The sequence below is a fragment of the Caloenas nicobarica genome, chromosome 10 (genome assembly GCF_036013445.1).
Source record: "Caloenas nicobarica isolate bCalNic1 chromosome 10, bCalNic1.hap1, whole genome shotgun sequence".
NCBI lineage: Eukaryota > Metazoa > Chordata > Aves > Columbiformes > Columbidae > Caloenas > Caloenas nicobarica.
Genome location: NC_088254.1, coordinates 10,704,000 through 10,722,922, shown reverse-complemented (window position 1 = coordinate 10,722,922; position 18,923 = coordinate 10,704,000). Strand labels below are relative to the sequence as shown.

At 51.0% G+C, this 18,923-nt stretch overlaps 1 protein-coding gene across 1 annotated transcript; it reads right to left on the bottom strand.

The window, feature by feature from the left end:
* Nucleotides 1-2,937: 2,937 nt before the first annotated feature.
* On the bottom strand, nt 2,938-18,577 carry ONECUT1 (one cut homeobox 1). The gene is made up of 2 exons (XM_065641979.1): nt 17,497-18,577; nt 2,938-3,230 (listed from the first exon to the last, which is right to left on the bottom strand). The coding sequence occupies exons 1-2, from the start codon at nt 18,575-18,577 to the stop codon at nt 2,938-2,940; spliced, it is 1,374 nt and encodes a 457-aa protein (XP_065498051.1).
* Nucleotides 18,578-18,923: the final 346 nt, after the last annotated feature.

Below are 18,923 nucleotides of genomic sequence, written 5' to 3'. Positions count from 1 at the left end.
TTATTTGCTTCATGTTTTGAAAAGAATTAAAGAAAAGTGTGTTCTTTGCCTATTCAGAGTATGAGGCGCATATTGCTTATGGGAAGAGTGGTTTTGTTCCTAATGGCTTATAAAAAAACCAAAAGGTTTACATATACTTAAACGGACATAAAAAAAATCAAAACACTTAAAATCTATAACTTGTGCATCAGTTTTAGTGTGTGTGTGGATGTATGTGTGCACATGTATACATACATACACCCCCATAAAAATGTGTGTGCATGTATATATACACAGACCTATTCAGGGACTTGCCTGTGTGTGTATCAGAGATCCTGAAATTGCATATTGGGTGCAAATTTAATGCTGGTATGAAAGTTCTCTTTGGTTTCAGCAAGTAGTCTCTAAAGACAATACAAAGGAAATACTAAAAAATGCGGCAATGTACTTTGAATTTCCCTGCATTTTTAAATTCTCAAGTTTTAAATAAATAAGGCTTTCTTTTCTAAACTATAAGTACATTACAAAACAGTGTTTCGCTGGAAAAAACTAAAACGTTAGTTATCACTGTCCTTTACTAAGCTTACACTAATGAGACTGCATTCATAAGATACGTTATACGCGAGCTTATTAATGTGTCCGTAATGTCTCTGTGGGGATGGAACACTTTAAAAGAAAGCTCGCTAAAATTTAAGGTAAGCTAGAGACTTGAAAAACTCATGGATTAGATTACATTTTTATAGACAATTGCTTTGTCAGTCTTAAAGTGGGTTTAATGTAGGAAAATGTGGATAAATATTTGATGCCAAAAATCTTGGTTTTATTTGAATTATTTTAATAAAGAGATATTTCAGCTGTATTCTAAACACTTACTGGAAATTAACTGTATACCCTGAATCTTGACTAGACCCTGTCCTCTTGGAAAATAACTGGTGCTACAAAATTGGTTAACTTTGGTGTCGCTAGAATTTTGAGTGGGCTTCATCCCAAAACCCAGTATTTGCTATTGTTGATGGTGGTTGGATTCTGGTTTGCCTTGAATTTTCCTTTCTCTCTCTTTTTTTTTTTTTTATTTTAAGGGTGTAAGTAAGATTACCTATTTCTAATCCTCGCATTGGGCCTATACCTGCGTATTTGGTTATTTTGGAATTTAATGTACCTAGTAGAATTACTACAGTAGTTTGAAACACCGGTTAGAAATCTAACAGGCACATGTGAGTTTTTTAAAGTCTATTTTCCCCTAACGCTAAGATTTAATATGTGGATGTTGCACACTTCTCTTTTTAATTTATTAGAGTATTAATGGGATGATTTCTCTTCTACGGGTCTGTTAGCAACACAGCATTTAAAGCTTTTCAGCTACAAGCTTTAAACTACTTCATGCATTATCCTGATTAATAGATGAGCAAGAAAGAATGCACGGGACAAAAGCTCAGCCTGCTGCACACAGGTACGAAGCCACAAAGCATCAGGCTGCATCTGGGTGTGATGGGAATTTTGCTATTGACTTCAGAGGCACCGCGACTCAGCCTTCTGAAAGCTCCTGTCGGGGCTCTTCCCACCAACATTATCTGATCTTGTTCCACTGGTTTCAAAAGGAAAAGACCATGAGCCTTCAAAGCTATTGCTATTCCTTTGCCTAGTGAAGTCAATAGGTAAAAAAAAGCTCACTGATGTCAATGAGTATTGATCAGATGCTGAGCCCTGTGGTTTTACATTTCGCGATTCTTTTCATTTTTGCATACCAGATGCCTCAGGTCTCCTGTTTGCAGGCTAGATGGCAGAGCTGAGCTGTGTTTCTGTGCAGTGCTCGGTTTGCAAAGAGTGCTGCGCAGTGCCAGCGTCAGCCCGGGAGAGCGTCACACGGGGATGCACGCACGAGAGCTGCCACGCCATCCTACCCACGGCTGGAACAGCCCCTTGCTTTGCTCCTCTTGAAGTCAGCAGCACGAAGGCTGACTGGCTTCAACAGCAGCAGCACCCCAGTATCGGTACCTGCGCTCCCACAGGGGCTGCGATCTCCTCGGATGACATTCTTTCTTGCCAATCATGGAAAGAAACAATGATTTGGTGTTACTAATTGCAAATAACAGTCTTGATTACAAGTTTTACATGTTATACAGTTAGATTAGTTTATACCTATAACTCTACATAGTATTTTGTGTAAAAATAGCTTTGGAATATTAAAATCATTGCAATAAAATACCTGCAATATAATTATTAAATGTGTTCTTTGGTAGCTAGTTGATTTTTTTTTTTTTATGGATGGAATAGTTTTCCTTTTTAAAATCTGAACATTCCTTAACAAACAAAGAGAATGCACTGGTTTAGGTACCATTCAAAATTTCTTTGCCTAGTTTGAACTTATTTCCAGGCATTGCACCGGTTAAGTTCAAACCATGAAACAGCAAAAATCACACTACCATTCAAATGAATTCAGACGACTCCACGCATTGTCGGTCATGCCACGGCACAACCCTCTCTGAAGACCAGCCCTGACTAAGTCCCTACCCACCGGCGTGCACGCAGTACGGGTACACTATACACCTTCATGGCAATTGCTGTGGAAATGAAGAGCCATATCTGAAGAGATGTTCATTCAACAACAAGAACTCACGATGCTCCAAACCACTAAACGGCCAAGTACGGTGAAGATGATCATGGGTGAAGGTGTAACACCAGTGGTCTGTTTCTCTTCTCTTTCCACTCTTTTCACTTCCTCTGTTTCGCTTTCTTCTTCCTCTCAATTTTTCGCAAGTCGTCGTCCTACTAAAGTGTGTGTCTTAGAACAAAGTCATAATGCAGGTGAAATAAGTCTTTGGTTTCTTTGGACTTATAAATAACATTTTTTTCAAATAGTTCTAAGTATAAACCTGCTATCTTGAGGTCCTGGTCTGTCTTTATTTATTTATTTATTTATAAAGCTTTTCCACCGAGGTTTAGTTCGTGGTTATTCCTTCATGCTTTGGTACAAGTGCTTGATGAAGAAGATGAGTTGCCTGAATTGGAGCTGCCCTCGTCTTGCCACTTATCCAGACTCCTCCTCCGTGCATTCATGAAAAAGTTGCTGACGGTGCTCAGCTCCAACCCAAGCTGCTGGGAAATGGTGATTTGTAATTCTTTGGACGGACGCTTATTTTCCTTGAATATTGCATGTAGAGTTCGACGCTGGACATCTGTGAAGACCAACCGAGGCTTTTTTGGTGTATTCCCTCTATCCTTCCCATGCTCTTGTTCTTTCCTCTTGCATGCTGCAAGAAAGGGGAGGACAGTTAGAGAGGGCTGGCAGAGGTGTCTGTGGGCAGGGCATGCAGGACAGGACAAGGTAGGGAAATAGGACCATTCATTTCAGCTTCCAACTTGGAGAGGATGTGTGACACCGGTTTAATTTTTTGACTTATTATAGACTATAAAAATATAAGGAATAGAAATTAGAAACTATCTTTATCATTGTCAGTTAAAACTCAGCAAATGCTATTATTGAGAGTCTGCACTTTGATGAAGTCCATAAGTGCTGAGAATTTAACTATGTAATACCCCTGCAAGGCAGAGTGGAAATTCACTGAGCTCGAAAGTTAACCTTGCCCACCTTTTTTACCTTTATTATTTGTTGTCAATTAATTTCTATAGCTTTTTATTGGCTCAGAAATAAGGAATTGGGAGAAACCAGAATGTTACTGTGGTCTTAAAGGCCAGATGATTATGTATTTTGAACAAGATAAAGCACATTTTGACATGCAGAGCAATGGTATAGTAAATCTTCCTTGTAGAATTTCACATTATTTCATCTATTATCTCTTCTTTCCCTTTCAAAATGTTATTATATTTTGCTCTACATTATTAAAGGGCGCTTGCAATTTGAAATCTGCCTTGCAGATCACCTGCCAGGCGGGATCTGGCGGGGCGGGGAGGGCAGCTCCCGGATCCCCCCGCCAGCCTTTGACTGTCCATCAGCTCATATTTCTTAGCATTTTGTTAGGATGAAAGGTTTCCTTGGGAGGACAGATTGCTCTGTCTCATTTTCAAAAGTGTCTGAAATTGTCTGTTTTCCCTTTTTTCTCTAACAATGTCCTTTAATGCTGATTTAGAGGTGTATTTCTGAAGGAAATATGGATGTTCTGTCACTGTGCCTTACTAGTCCTGATTTCTGTGGAGATCAGTGCTGATTAGATGAAGAATTTTGTGCAGTGTCTCCACCTATTCCATGGTTATTAGAATGAAGACAGCAAATTACTTTACAAAGGTCCTTCCTACGTATTTTATTGCTACCAAGAGCCAGTCTTGGCATGAGGGTTTAATTGCTCAAGGGAGGTATAAAAATAGTCATCCACCTTTTGTACTTAATAGCCACTGCATAGATCAAACAGCAAGATGCAGGAGATGCAAAGGCATCTTCTGCTGGCCCAGGCAGGCAGAGACCAAGACACCAGCTTCTCAGCCCCCTCCAAGGAGAAGCTTTTGAAGATCTCTGCAACAATATGTATTCCTGCTATACATTCTTTCATGAGCAATGACACATTGATCAAATGGACTGGAATGCCAAACTCATATCTTCTACAGTTATTTTTATCTGAAAACCTTTGAAGAGTGCTTTGAAGTTACATCCTGACTTCTAAAACACTGTGGAGCTTCTAGGCTGAAAACCAGGTTTCCTCATGCAAGCGAGCCCCCACTGAGGTCGAGCTGCTGCATTCACTGTGGGGATCAGCGCCCACGGAAATAATTCTGCATCCCCACTCAAAGAAACATCGATAACTCAAGGGTTACAAATACTTCCGCAACAATAGCCTGTTATTTACTGACAAATATTAGGAATGAGAAGCAAAGAAGGTATCAACACAGAATCTCAATTTTTTGTACAAGTCTAACCATTTGACAATCAGAAGTTCCCATGAAAGCAGCTGCAGAAGCTCAGCTCTGTAACAACCTCAACCTCCATCTCTGACTCTGCCCCTGCTAACCAGCTCATGCACAAAAGAGCACAAACCAAATTCAGACAATGTTTGCTGTGCCCAGCACTTCATTTCTGCTCACACTGCTTTACACCCTTCTTCTTCAAAGACTACACAAATTTCAGCTCTCACATAGGTACATCGTCCAGACCATCGTTTGTCACAAAATCCTGACTACATAAATAGAGTGATCCAAGCCAGCACTGCTTCAGCAGGAATTGTCACATCACAAATGACAGTCACAGCAGTAGATGGCACAAAGCTAGTTCAACTAGTGATGTAAACCTCCAGGGTTTTGATCGCAACCCGGTACATGAGTTCTCCGAAATCACAGAGAATAACAAAAAACCCCATGTATAGTGAAACTAGCTTGTTTAACACATTGTCTTACTGAGCTTGTACTCATCTCCTGAAATTTAATATTCTTGAATAATTATTTCCTTAGAAAATGTCCCAAGAGTTACAACATGCCTTGCTCCTGACCTTCTGTTGTATCAGAGACCTCATAATTACTGCTACTAACATCACAGGGGGAAGAAAAAAGTGCTCATTGCCGGTGACAAAAAAAAAAGTTCTATCCAGTCTATGATACAACTAAGCCAATTTTAGTATTTTGCAAATGAAACTTCATTTCAGTCAAGGCCATCAGAAAGCCAGCATAGAGGTTCCCGTGCTGCTCCCTGGAGAGGCTGGGAGCCATCCCTTCCTCCTGCACCTGTGTGGATTTTAGTTTTAACAAACTACGACACCAGACTGTTGGTTTCCTAAAGCTTGTTGCACACCCCGTGAGAACAGGTGAAGATATGCTTTGGTTTAGCCTGTGAATTAAGACAGATCTTGTCCTCACATCCAAGTCGGCGTTCTTCTGCTTTGAATTAAGGACTAATAATATAGTTGTTCAGAGAGAGCCAGATACTGACTCAGTTGCAATTTGGGACCTTATCTGAGACATGGAAGACTCACACACAAGTTCAGTCCTCATGGAACATGGCACAGCCCCAACACGTGAAACTGAGGCCTTCGCTGCCCCTGGCAGAGCAGAGCAGAGCAGCCCAGCCCAGCCCAGCCCAGCCTGGTCCAGCCCAGCCCAGCCCTGATCCCAGACCCTCCTGCAGCCCCATCCCTGCTGAGCAGCACACGGGCCATGTCCCTGCCCAGCATTGCTTCCAGAGCCTTCTTCCACCTGGGGGACACGGGGAACACCTTCACAATCTGGATCATTTTCAGGCAATGCAAAAGCTGTTTCCTTTTCAGCTCTATTCCCGTCAACGTTCAGAGGCAGATTGAGGGCAAAAACTTTCCAATATGCTTAATTGTTCAAAGAGCCCTTGCAGACAGTGCTGCCAGGCCTCCGGCTGTGAGCAGCAAGGGTGGATACCTCCTTTCATCTTCTGCCTTGTCCAGACTCAGGAATATTAATAGCACTTAAAAATAAATAATGGTGATAATGAAAAACCGTAATAGGGTTTCCTTACGATCGTTTTCCCTGCACTGGAACCAATCAATTTTAATAATAAATTGTAGCTTCCAGCTTGCCAGAGAACAAATGTACACCATGGGATAAAATCTGCTCCAACGTGAGAGTCTACCCAGAGCAGGCACAGAGCCCAACCAGCTCACACTGCGAGGGCTGACAAATTGCGCCATCCAGCCCGCTGACAGCAGCCTGCGCTCAGTCAGGCCAGGCTCAAAGAAGCCCCACCTGCCTGGGACAGGTCCTTCTCTAACACCACCTAGGGTATCTGCTGAAGTCAGGGGCTCCAGAGGCACTGCCCGAAACCTTCTTTTAGAAAAACACCCAAGCCTGTCTTCGAAACTGTTTACCACATGCCTTTTTAAGGATCTTTATTTTACGCGGCAGAAGATAATAGAAGTAGTTTGCACTGACACCCTTCCCATGGCCCTGCCCGTGAGCACTGTGAGCGGACCCCCTCCCACAGCACAGAAGCTGAACACAGGCGCTTTGCAGGGTGCTGTGCACCTCTCTCACGGCACCCCTGCTCACATGCTGCACTTGCTCCCCGTGCAGCCACACGTGCTCCTTGCCTCTGGGCTGCCCCAGCTGAGCGATGCTCTTTGCAATGCCTTGTGAACAAGCCTTAAGAAAGTCTGGTTAAGAAAAAAGTGAAGCGGAGGATAAAGAAAGAGTCACTCTGACTTTGGCAACACACGAGCAGATATGACAATGTAATATTACCAGTGCCAGAAGGAGCCTTATAAATCCACTGCTGAACTCTGGCTTCTTCCAGTCACTTCCATCTTCCTCTGCCCTGAGCAACAGATATTTTTGACACTTGCAATTCTCCTGATACAGTCCATCAATCTATTTTTGTCTCCCTTTGTTCCTTCTAAGTCACCCGAGGGATTTGGCCGAGCTAACTTGCCAAACCTCATAAGGTCTGTACATCTCACTGAGGCCCAGCTGCCTGTGCGTGGTGCAGAACTGGGCTCTCGCTGCCGCAGCTGCCCCCTCTGTCGCTGCTCTTCTGCAGTGCCCAGCTGTGAGCAGCACGGCGGGATCGGTCCTGCTCTGCCAGAGGTGTGAGCAGGATCGTGTCCCCTGTGAAAACGCACTAATTGCATCTTTAGGATGAGATAGTGAAGGATGAGATTTTGCCCACCTATGATGTGAACTACGCTGTTCTGTCAGTCTAAAAGTCAAGATTACAGTAAGCTCAGGTGTTAACCCTGACACTTGATCTAGTCTTTCATCCCTAGAGGCTGGATTTCTTTTTAAAAATCTAAGGAAAAACCTTGATTACCATAAATCAATTTTCAGGAGCACATGGTACATACACGTGTGCCTAGCTGTATGTGGCAAACACTAATTTGCCTTTCTAAAATTCTAAAGCATAGAATGAAACCAGTAACACTCTCAAGAAACCTACTTTCTGCTGGTTTGTTTTGGGCATGTAATAAAATTCCACCACAAGTTTTGCTGGCTTATTTTCTGGAAGATTTGCACTGGAGCAGGGAATGGAAAGTCCAACTTGGGCAAACCTCGCTGCAAGCTCTGTGGCTAGTTGTGAGGGCAGAGGACCACTGACCACTCTCCCTGCAAGAGGCATGGCTCAGCTGGTGGCCCACCATGCCGCCGTCACTGAGCGCATGCTCTCAGACACAGGATGGAAAAGCAGCAGATCCTGAGAAAGAAGGAGGTGGATTTAGGGGGTTTCAGACCTGGCACCAAGCGAGCCATGCCCTTACACACACACCCGACAGGCTGAGGCAGTGGCCATGTGCTCCAAAGGGCCACAGCAGCCACCAGGCCTTTCACCCTGAGGTGACAGGTCACGTTTCCAGCTCTTGCCCGGGTCACTGCTGACCACAAGACATTATTACTTGATGGCCATTGAGTGCCCTGTATGACATGTGGCAGTGGTCTTGGTTCGGCTCCCCGTGAGCAGGTTGACACCACAGTAATTTCCATCACATTTGACACATTATTTGACACGAATTAGCACTGTGGGTGGAAGGCTGAGCCGGATGCTATAGACAGAAAGAGTCTGTAGGAATCCATTTTGTAGTTGAAGTGTTCATTTTGGGGAACGAAGAGGATTGGGGAGCTCTCAGGACTGTGGGCTAAATGGACCTCAGCTGTCTTGCCTGAGGAGGTACTTTCTGATGCTTCACATGGGAAGGTGAACTCAGCACTGAGCTCTGGGGCTTTCACTACCACCTTCACTGGACTGACCTAGTTTTCAGAACTGTTTCACCCTTACTATCCATGAGCATTATATTTGCTTCAGACAGGTAGGAGAAAAATAACCAACTGCTTGATGCTTCTCTCAAAGATTCCAGTTCAAGATTCCCAGAAAGGAGTTTACAAGCTAACATCTTCCTTGCTGTGGATTCAGAGCAGTCACCCTTCCCTTGAGGGGGAAAAACCCAAGAAATGAGTCAGCCCAGCTCAAAGAAGTGCCAACAAAAGCTCTGCATTTCTGCATGTGCAATAAGAGACATTTTAGACAGACTTGAGTGAGTTCTCAAAAGTTTCGTGATGATCATCTTTTCCTCCTCCTCTTGCAAAGCCTAGTCTTTTAGCTATCCAAACCTCATGTGTACAGGACATGTCTTAGAGACATAAAAACACTTTCAGAGTTCTCTACTTACATGTATTTTCTAATCTCTATTGTGTTAGGTCTATAAATGCTGGGACCTGTCAGAGCTATAGTCTGAATTGTTCCCACTAAGACCGAGCACCTGCTGCTAGTTTTGAAACACCACAAAATAGCCAATGACATTTTTAGAGAGTGATAACTCTTCACTGGTACAAGCTAGAGAATATCCTGGAGGATATTCTTCTGAGGGAGTCTCTACCTTTGGGTAGAAAAGGCAGCAGGATTACTACAGGAGGTTGAAACTGCTTCGGCCATCAGAGATAGTCCTAATCACACTGGCTATGACAGCTCAGTGGAAGCAAGTAGCCAAAAAATGGTAAATTCATGGTGATGACAATACATAATAAAGTATGATAAGCTCCATCCTTACAGTGTGAATAACACCTCTGGAGCATGCAGAGAGACACACAGATGACAGATCTTTCCTGACTGTCAAAAATTTCTTACTTGGGGCAATATGAGAACAAGATAAGGGGTCTGTAAGACACATGCTACCTGCAAGCAGGCTTCACCACATGAGCAAAAAGCAAGCAAATCTGTCTGGTCTGGATGAATAACCACAGGTGCTGTGTGCCATTCACCCTAGCACATCACCATTTGGTGGTCCCCCACACTGTCCCATCCTGCTCATCACTGCCTTTGGGCCTTCAAAGAGGCTAGGGAGACGTGATCCCTCTGGAAAGGTGCTGCGTGAGATGGAGCCTTTGCACATCAGGGCGGCTGGTGGCCATACAGTCCCGCTGCAGCAGTTAGCGGACAGCAGCGATGCTGTGAAGAGTATTCCCAAAAGCTTCAAGCCACCAAAGGATAAGGCCATTCACATGAGTGATGAAAGCCTACATGGGTGACACAGCTCATTGGTTGCTGACCCAAACTTTCCCCTTTTAACTGTAGAGAGTATGGGCTATTCTGAAATGTCTGAACCCACACTAAATTATTTCTTGTTATTCCTGGCATTCAGCATTTTGCACTTGTCTCTCTAGTGATTTGTATTTACGCTTATTTAGAATGTGAGGGTATCCATCTACTCAGAAGTCATTTGATGTGTATGTTATTTCCCCGTCTCAAGCCCAGGTAATACTCCTCTTCTGTTTGTTGAAAAGAGATCAAAGTATGTTTCTATATGGGAAGTTCACAGATTGACATCAGCCTGCCAACTTATAGATCCCAGCTGAGACTGAATGGTAAACATCTCGCTCATGTGCATTGTATTAAAATTAGTGACCTTAATTTGCTGCCTCTGGTATAATGAAGTGAATCTGACTGAGGAGCACTGACTCAACAATTTGGGATTCACGGGTTTACACAAACTTACAGTGTTGATGGATCTGTAACCACTCGAGTGAGCTGACATCACCGTTACAGAATATATTGCTAAGTGGATCAATCAGAGGAAACCACCCGATTTTCCTGTGATATCATGTAAAGTAAATGTTACATTTCTTTAGCTGGGTCTCTAGTTAACCATATTACTCTGACGAATATTTCTTTGTCTAGCATAAGTAATTAGAATTTAATCACTTTAACTGCATCTTAATTACCCCAAATGAATTGAAAGGACATTTAATAGCAAAGATTAAATTGCCTTAATGAATGATTTTTGCGACTACATCAATATTTTAATCGCGTTAGCCCTTCCCGGCACCCCCCACCCGCCCCGCAGCGGCGCAGGCAGCCCCCGGCCCCTGGGTGGCGCCCGCTCCTCGCCGCTGCCGCTGCCCAGCGGGAGGTGCGCGCCGAGCCGCACCCGCGCTGCTCCGTACCGGGCTGCTCCGTACCGCGCTGCTCCGCGCCGCTCCTCCAGGAAACACCGCCCAGCCGCTCCGCACCGGCCCGCTCCGCACCGCGCCGCGCCGCCAGGGAGCGGCCGCTCCGCTCCGCTCCGCCCCGCCCCCGGGAGCACCGGCAGCCCCGCCCCGCCCCGCCCGCTCCTGCGCGGATTCACCGGGCACATCTTGCTGCGGAAGCACATCGGACCTGCCGGCTTTGCGCTGTGGGTTCGCACCCGCACGCTGCCGCCTGCTTTGAACAGTGCGGTGGGAATGACTTTCCCGCGGGGGTCCGAGGCGCCCGAGTAAAGGGTTCGGCGTTAGGCCAGGTTATTCCGCCCCTTTCTGCTGTCCCAGCCCGAGGCTCCCCTGCAAACGCCGAAAATGGAGTTTCTGAGCGGTGGAAGTGACGCAATCCATTGCAAAGCCTTCACTGGGACATTAAGGGTCGTCAGACTTACTTATAAACCCGGCGAGCTTCTCAGGTTCCTTTCCTAAGGACCTACCTGCTCGTTCCCGCTTCCTCTGTTCCAATTTTTAAGCCCTCAGTCAGTTCCGACAATATATTCAAAATAGCGAGATATGTCTCAAATGAACGAGAAGTACGGCAGTGATGACATGAAGAAGTTTCTCCGTTTTGGAGGGCATTACGGCAGCAGTGTGGCAACCTGCCTCTGCGAGGGGAGGGCTGCGGACCTGGGGGAAATCCACCTTCACTAATTGCACCGCCTGTGGGTAACTTCTTACCGACAGATTTAGTATGCACGTAGCAATGTATGCAATATTGCTGTACCTTAAAAATATCCATAACCTTAGAGCGGGATCACTGCAGCAGCTTCTGCACCAAAGTCGCTGAGGAAGAGCTCCCCCCCCGCCGCCACCTGATTTAATACTTTTAGCTATTTGAAGTAGCGGCATTTCTAATGGTCCACCACAAAGTGCTTGCACACACCAACGCCGACATTATACAGCCCGCAGCAGCTTGCGATGCTGCTTGCACACCTGCGAAACAGCAATCCATCGCGTTTTAATTGCCATTTGGGTTGCACATAAAATGTTACCGCTGAGACTTCCTATCTCCCTAAAATGGGAAAAAATCAAAACTACTGTTGAGCTAATAAATTGTCCCTATAAATTACTCTTTCAGCATCATAAAACTGACTTCCTCTTAAGCAAAATGGCTCAAGTAAGCTGCATTTCCGAAGAAAGTCAGTAAGCATCGGTCGCTTCTCTGTCAGTATATGATTTATCCAGATAGATTTATATTTTAAATGCAAATGAACTTTTATCGATTTGATCATGGAAGTACTCGACATGATGCCATGCTAGGTCCCTGCTTGGTCCTCAGGAAAAACTCCCCTCGATGCCTGTACTCTTCAGGTTAAAGCCACCAGCACTTCAACAAAAGCCTTAGGTCTCCCTCGAAACGAACTTGTCCCTTGTGTGGAGATTATGGGGATCCTTCTGCTACCCAGAGGACAGGTAAAGGCTGCCTGAGGCAAAGCATGAGCTTTGGTTTAGTGCCCGTACATGCCAACACAGGCACTGATGCATTCCTGGCCTGTGCATTTCCAGATACTTTTGGCTCAATCTAACCATCGCTTTCCGCCTGTGTAAAGGGCAGGCGGCGCACACCAGCACCCAGCTGCAGCGCCCGGGCTCCCCACGGGTGGCACCTGCGGCAGGTCAGCCCTGGCGCCGCGCACATCTCTCCTCCTGCGGCACCCTGCGGCCGGCGGGGCCCGGGACAGGGCCACGCACAGTGACAGGGTTCAGGGAACTCGCTGCCGCTCAGGCCACCCGAGGGAGGGAAGGCATCCATCCTCAAGTCAGGTGCCCCCAGGGCCGCGCAGCCCGGCCGGCAGCCGAGCCGCTCCCGCCGCCGCGGGCAGCCCGAGCAGCGGGGAGCCGGCCGAGCCCGGCCCGCCCCGCCACAGTGCAGCCTCCATCGCCGCTGCCGTTATTCATGACCGATGCGGCGCTGCTGCCCACCGGGGCCGGCAGCCGTGGGGCGGCTCGGCAGACCCCTGCAGCCAGGCTGCGGGCGGCCCCGGGCGGCCTCGTCCCCGTGCCCGGAGGGCGGGCTCCGCCGGGGGCTCGCCCGAGAGCGGGGCCAGGCCGTACCAGCGATCGCTGTCCGCGGTGCTGAAGCTGCGCCGTCCGCGCTCGGCCGAGGGAGCGCGGTACCAGCGGACGGAGACGGCGCGGACAGCGGCGCAGGGCACCCGCCAGGATGCTCCCCGGCCCGCAGCGCTCGGCAGAGCCGCCGTTTCCCGGCCAGAGGGAGCTGCCGCCGCCTCCGCCCGGTGCAGGCGAGTTGCCCGGGCCGGCGGGGCCGTCTTCCGCCCTCCGGCGGTCAGTAGATGGCGCAGAGCCTCCGGGAACAGAGGGGTAACGTGCGAGGGCTGCGCGCGGTTCGGTGGCACTGGCCGATCGGTGCGGGCAGACGGGGCGGACCAGGTCGGCATCGCGCCCACAAGCCCGGCCGTGTGGCCCCGGCGGTGCCCGCGGTTGAGAGCGGTCTCGTTTTGAGGCTATTTCATCCGAACGGCAGCGAGGGTGGGAGCGCGACACGATCACCGCCCCCTCCCCGGCGCCTCCCCGCCACGCGGCGGGTAATTAAAACAAACAAACAAATGAACAAACAAGCACGGCCCAAGCCGTGCTACCGGAGGCGGGGGCTCTGCGGGGCGGGCCCATCCCAGTGCGGAGGAACGCGGGTCGCCATTGCCCTGCCCCGCTCCTCCGCCTCCCGCTGGGCAAACATTAACGAAAGGCAAACGCGGCTGTGTGTGAGCGGCTGTAAATCAATCCCGCCGCAAGGACACGGCCGGCAAACAAGCGCGGCTCCCAGCGCCCGCCCAGCTGCGCACCGGACCGGGGCACGTTGTCTCGGCCCCAGCACCGCCTTGGCAGCCGCTGTCCGTGCCCGCGATGCGCGGAGCCAGGCCCACGCCCGTCCCCGCGGCGTCCGTGCGGCCCGCAGGGTGGGAAGGTGCAGGCCCTCTCCCCCGGGCCCGCACCGTTCTCGGGGTGTCGGCGATGAAGCCCCCGGTCGATGCCCTCCGCCTCTCTGATGCAAATGCGTTTATGCAAAGTCCCCGCCGGGTAAATATTAAACAGGCCCTAATGAGGCAACCGGGGCCGGGGAGGCATCGACCTTCCCCAGCGCACGCTGGGGTGGCCGGCGGGGCGAGAGGTGCAAACGGCGTTCATTAGATTTCATATTTAATGTGGAAAACGCTCTGATTACTGTATCGATTTCTTTACAGTTAATTTGGCGAGAATTTCTCGCGGTCTTCCCAAGGCTTCAGCTTAGCCGGGATTCACGTTGGAGGGAGAAAGAAAGAGCGGAGTGCAGAAGAGAGATTCAGCTGTGAAACATAACAGTCAGGTCACAGGAAAATACCGAGAAGCTCTTGAGAGATGGGTCACCCGTCCCGCCTGAGCCCCAAGGGCGAGCGCGGTTCCTCCACGGCCGCCGCTCCATTCGCCCGGCTTCCGCCGGCCCGGGACGGGCTCAGCAAACCCGACCGGGAATCCGCCGAGGAGACGGGGACGAGCTCGCTCACAGGGTACACCTGGGCAAACCGGACCCCTCCAGCAGTAGATTCAAAGGAGCCTCTGGGGTCCCTTATACCACCTCGCCCGTTCCCGAAACGTTTCTTCGCCGCGTTTCTCCCTCTGGCGCTTTTCTCCCGCCCTGGCGCCGCAGCCTGTGCGGGGCCGGCAACTGGCCTTCAGGCAGATGCGTTTCTAATAACAAATGGCTGGAAGCAGATTGTTTTTTCCTGAAAAGGCAACTATTTTTTTTTCCTTGTTTATCCCCTCCTATTTTCCCCGCACTTACGAAAATAATCTGAAATAAATTCAGCCTTAAATCGCAGCAGGCTGCAGAAGGGCTGTACATTTTCTTTCTTCTACATCTTATTTTTTCGGTTTCCCTTCACTGACCTTCCAAATATCAGTGAAGGCGGGGGGGGAGAAGGGGAAGAATAACTAACGGAGAAATGGCCAAATAGATAAATATTCAGTGATGGAGGGGGAGCGAGAAGGAGACAGACAAAGGAAAAGAGAACAGAGGAGAAGGAAGATGGGATGAATAAGATGGAGGCTGGAAGAGGTCAGCTTTGCAATTAGCAGTTCTGCTTACATTTCAAGAGACAGCCCAGGAAGTGTCAAGACCTCAATCCTGCTTCCATGTAACTACCAATTTTTCCTCTATTTGTCGGAGCTTCTGTAATCTGGGAGGTAGGAATCCCCCAGGGATGGCTGGAAGGGGCAAATCCTGAAGATAAAGTGCTGGCAAAGACCACGAGGCCTAAAATAAGCATGTTCCATCCCTCTGCCTACAGGAAATCAGAAAGGGAAGAAATGAAGGCGGCAAGGGCTCCGCTCTGGGTATTTATCTACCTGATAATTCTCTAAACGCCCGGGAGTGAGTTATAATTTGGACGTGAAATTTAATTTGCGTCGGCTGGAGTAATTTACGATATTTTGAATTGATGTTCATCCATCAATATCAATCGGGGCAGATTTTTACCACTTAGTAAGATCATCACACATTTAAAACCTGCACAAAATAAAATCGATAGTTTATGCATTTACAGCAGATTGCCGGCAGCTCAGGACGGGCGGCGCGGAGGGGCGCGCAGCGGGCGCGGGGCGGGGGACCCCGGGGGCCGCCCCCATTGGCTGGGACACAGCGCTATGCAAATGACCACGTGCTCCGGTGCCCAGGGTGGGCAGCGCCGGGCGAAGCCCCCGGCAGCGCGGGGGGAGCGCTGGGGACCCGCTGGTGCCCGGCCCGGCTGCAGGCGACGCGGGGACGCTCGGGCGCAGGCGGCCCTCCCCGACCTCCCCCGGCTCCTTGGGCTGCGAGCCCAGTTTCGCCCCGGGGAGGCCGTTTCTGTAAGGTGCCAGCTTTCGGGTTTCATCGGAAAGAGAAGGCAGAATAATGAGGCTTTGTCTCTCTAACGGGATTACCAGGATCCGTTTATGCGAGGGCAGCGCTGAGGTGGCTGGAGGAAGGGGCGGTTTTGGGACAGAAGTGAACAATGGGTCTCTCCGGACCCGGCAGCTGGGCAGAGCGCTGCCGGCCCCCAGCAGAAAGCGGCCGCGCCGCGGGGAGCTGCCGGCTCCTCCTGCCCGGGCCTGCAGCCGGGGCTGGCAGAGCTTCCCGGCCGGCAGCGCCAGGGAGGGGATGCCAGCAGACTCCGAAGCGAGGGGTTGTTTCCAGTATCGATCTATGCAAATGAGCGGAGATTCAGGTCGACCGAATTGTCGTAAAAATATGCTCCGAATCGAAGAAAGTTCGCCTTTGTAATCGTTACGGGGATACTGGAAACACAAACTCCATTCTCCTCTCATGGGTAGCGCCAGTAAGACGAGGGTTTTCTCCTGGTGGGGTGGTTGTAGAGGAAGGGAAGGCGGAAAGGGTATTTTCTGTGAGCTCAGACCTTTGAAACTGACTCCGCAGGAGAGCAACGTCCTCCCACCGGCGTGCACCGCAGGGCCAGCTAGAGCAGGGAGGGCGATCCTGCCATGGGCCCTTCCTAGCACAGCTCTAGGCTTCAGAAACGAGGAGCTTGGCTGAAACCAGACAAGGAGCATGATGGTGACCCAGCCGAGTCCCCTCACGGTCGGGAAGCAGTTCTCAATTCCCATCGTCGCGGCAGCCGAAAACGCAGGATCATTTGTGCCTTTGAAAGGAGTAGATTTGACCCTTCTCTTATTTTTGTCTCTGAAACGGATCAGTGACCCCGGCTCCAACTCGGATTGACTATCTCGCGTTCTCCAGGGACAAATTAATGGAGACCTATCACTTAATTAACAAACCCTCACTCACGGCATATTAAACCCGGGCTCTGCACTGGGAAGACAGGCTGGCGGGTTTGGGAAGGAGGCAGAGTAGAACAGGTACCGAACGAGAGGGCAATCTCCGAGCAGATACAACGGGAACCCCGACACGGACTGCCTCTCTCATGCATCCACGCGAAATCCAAACTCCACTGCTTGATGATAATTACAACCATTTAAAGAAAAAAATATAACGATTTAAGCCAACACCATTTCTCAGCCACCACTCACACGCCGGGCTCGTATCGTGTGTAGGAAACGCCTGTCCCAGCACACTTAACCCAACCCAAGCGGGACGCGGAGCTAAGACCGGCCCGAGCCCCGCCGGGCGCCGGGACCGGACTCCGCCGCCCCCGGGGCCGCCGCCAACAGCACAAAGCAGGCGCACCGACTTCTCTCGCGGTGCCTTTAGGGGCTTCCCCGCACCGCATCCGTGGGCCGTACCGGTCCTGCTCGGCCCAGCCCAGTCCAGGTGTCGGCAGCACCTCGTTACCGGGCATGTTGGGCGCCGTCCCGCCGGCGACAGGCAAGCCTAGCGGGTTCGCCCCGTCTGGGATAACGGGGAAAGCCAGGGCGCCGCAGTGCGCAGCCCGAGCCCCAGCTGGGCTTTGTCTGGCAGCCGGGAGCACGGCGCGGAGGAGCCGGACGGTGCCGGTGCGCGGAGCCGGGAGAAGGAGCGGGGAGAGGAGAGAAGCGGAGCGGCGGAGGCGGTCCGGGGCTACTCTTCGGGGACAGGCAGGGAGCGGGGAGGCCTGCCCAGGCCCGGGGCCCCAGCCCCGCCGCCGCCGTGCCCCGACCGCCCCGCAGCGGGCTCACCTGCCAGCCGCAGAGCAGACATCCGCTGAAACTCCGGTTCCTGGAGCCACTTCCACATCCTGCGGAAGGTCTCCCGGCCGGATTTGAGCTTGCTCCAGGGCTTGGGGTTCCTCAGCAGGTCTGAGAGGGTCCCTTGAGAGCGGCACAGCACCCTCTGGGCGAAGATAGCCTGGGGGATGCTGTACCGCTTGAGCTCGGTGGTGATCCTCTGAGCTACTTCTTTGGTATTGATTTCTTCCATTTGCCCTGAATTACTTCCACTGTTGACCTGCGAACCAGTTACAGAAGGGTTTTGCTCCCTGGCAGAGCCCAGGATCTGCCCGTGGCTCTGGGCATTCAAGTGGGCATGGGGGTGGTGTGGGATCCCGTTGATAGGCACCATGCCAGCGGAGGTGGGGGTGAGGTGTTGGTCGCCATGCCTGGCTAACATGGCAGGGTGGTGGGCTTCAAATCCGTTTGGGGTGAGCATTTTCTCGGCGGGCATGGTGGCACTGGGGTGAGCGTAGTGGGGCAGCCCTTGCTGGGAGTTGTGGATGCTCCCCAGGCCTGATCCAGACAACGGAGAGAGACTCTGCCCCATGCCGGTAACATCCTTATGGTAGGGGGTGTAGAGATTGTTCATAGATGCCAGACCCCTCTCGTCCCGCATGAGCGTGAAGCTGCCGCTCACGTTGCCCGGTATCCGCTGGTGGGGGTGGTGGTGGTGGTGATGGTGGTGGTGGTGGTGAGGGAACTTGTCCGAGACCGTCGAGATGGGAGGTAGAGGCTGCAGAGGGGTTAACGTGGTGTAGGTACTGCTCATGCTCATGCCGGGGGGTGTCTCGCAGGCCATGGTCATGGTGGGGTGCAGGGGGCCCGTCAGCGCGTGGTCGGGAGGCCGGTGGTGGTGGTGGTAGTCGCCGCCGTCGAGGATGGACGCCATGCCCATGGAGCGCGGGTGGGCAGGCAGGTGGCTGCCGCGGTGGGCGACCGCGCTCCGGTGGTGAGGGCTGCCGCTCATCAGGTCGGCGGCGGCGGGCACCGGCTCATGGCTCACCCCGTGCAGATCGCCGATGTTCTCCATCGCCAGCTGCGCGTTCATCGTCGGCCGTGCGGGCGGCTGGACCGCACATCTATCTGGTGGGCGGTGGGGTGTCCCGGAGCTCTTCGCGGCGGCCGCGGGCCAGTTCCTCCCGCGGGCCGGCGGCGGCGGGCGGGCGCTGTGGGCTGGTGACGGCGGTGTTGCTGCCGATCTGGTGCCTTGTCCTTTTCTTTTTCTTTTTTTTTTTTTGGTAGTTTATTTATTTTGGATTTTTTCCAGTTGTTGAATGACACCGTCGGGCCGGTTCTATGGCCCCCGCTCCCTCAGGCCGGGCTCCGCAGCCGCGGCGGGTGTCTGGCCGCGTCCCTCGCCATCTCTAGCCATGGCTCTCTCTGCGCTCCGCCGT

Bases quoted from the DNA above. Each gene is read 5' to 3' on its own strand.
- ONECUT1 (XM_065641979.1), bottom strand. From the start codon at position 18,577: ATGAACGCGCAGCTGGCGATGGAGAACATCGGCGATCTGCACGGGGTG. The intron at 3,231-17,496 runs GTGAGCCCGCTG...CCTTTCTTGCAG, and splicing joins GTCTGCTCTGCGGCTGGCAG to CATGCAAGAGGAAAGAACAA.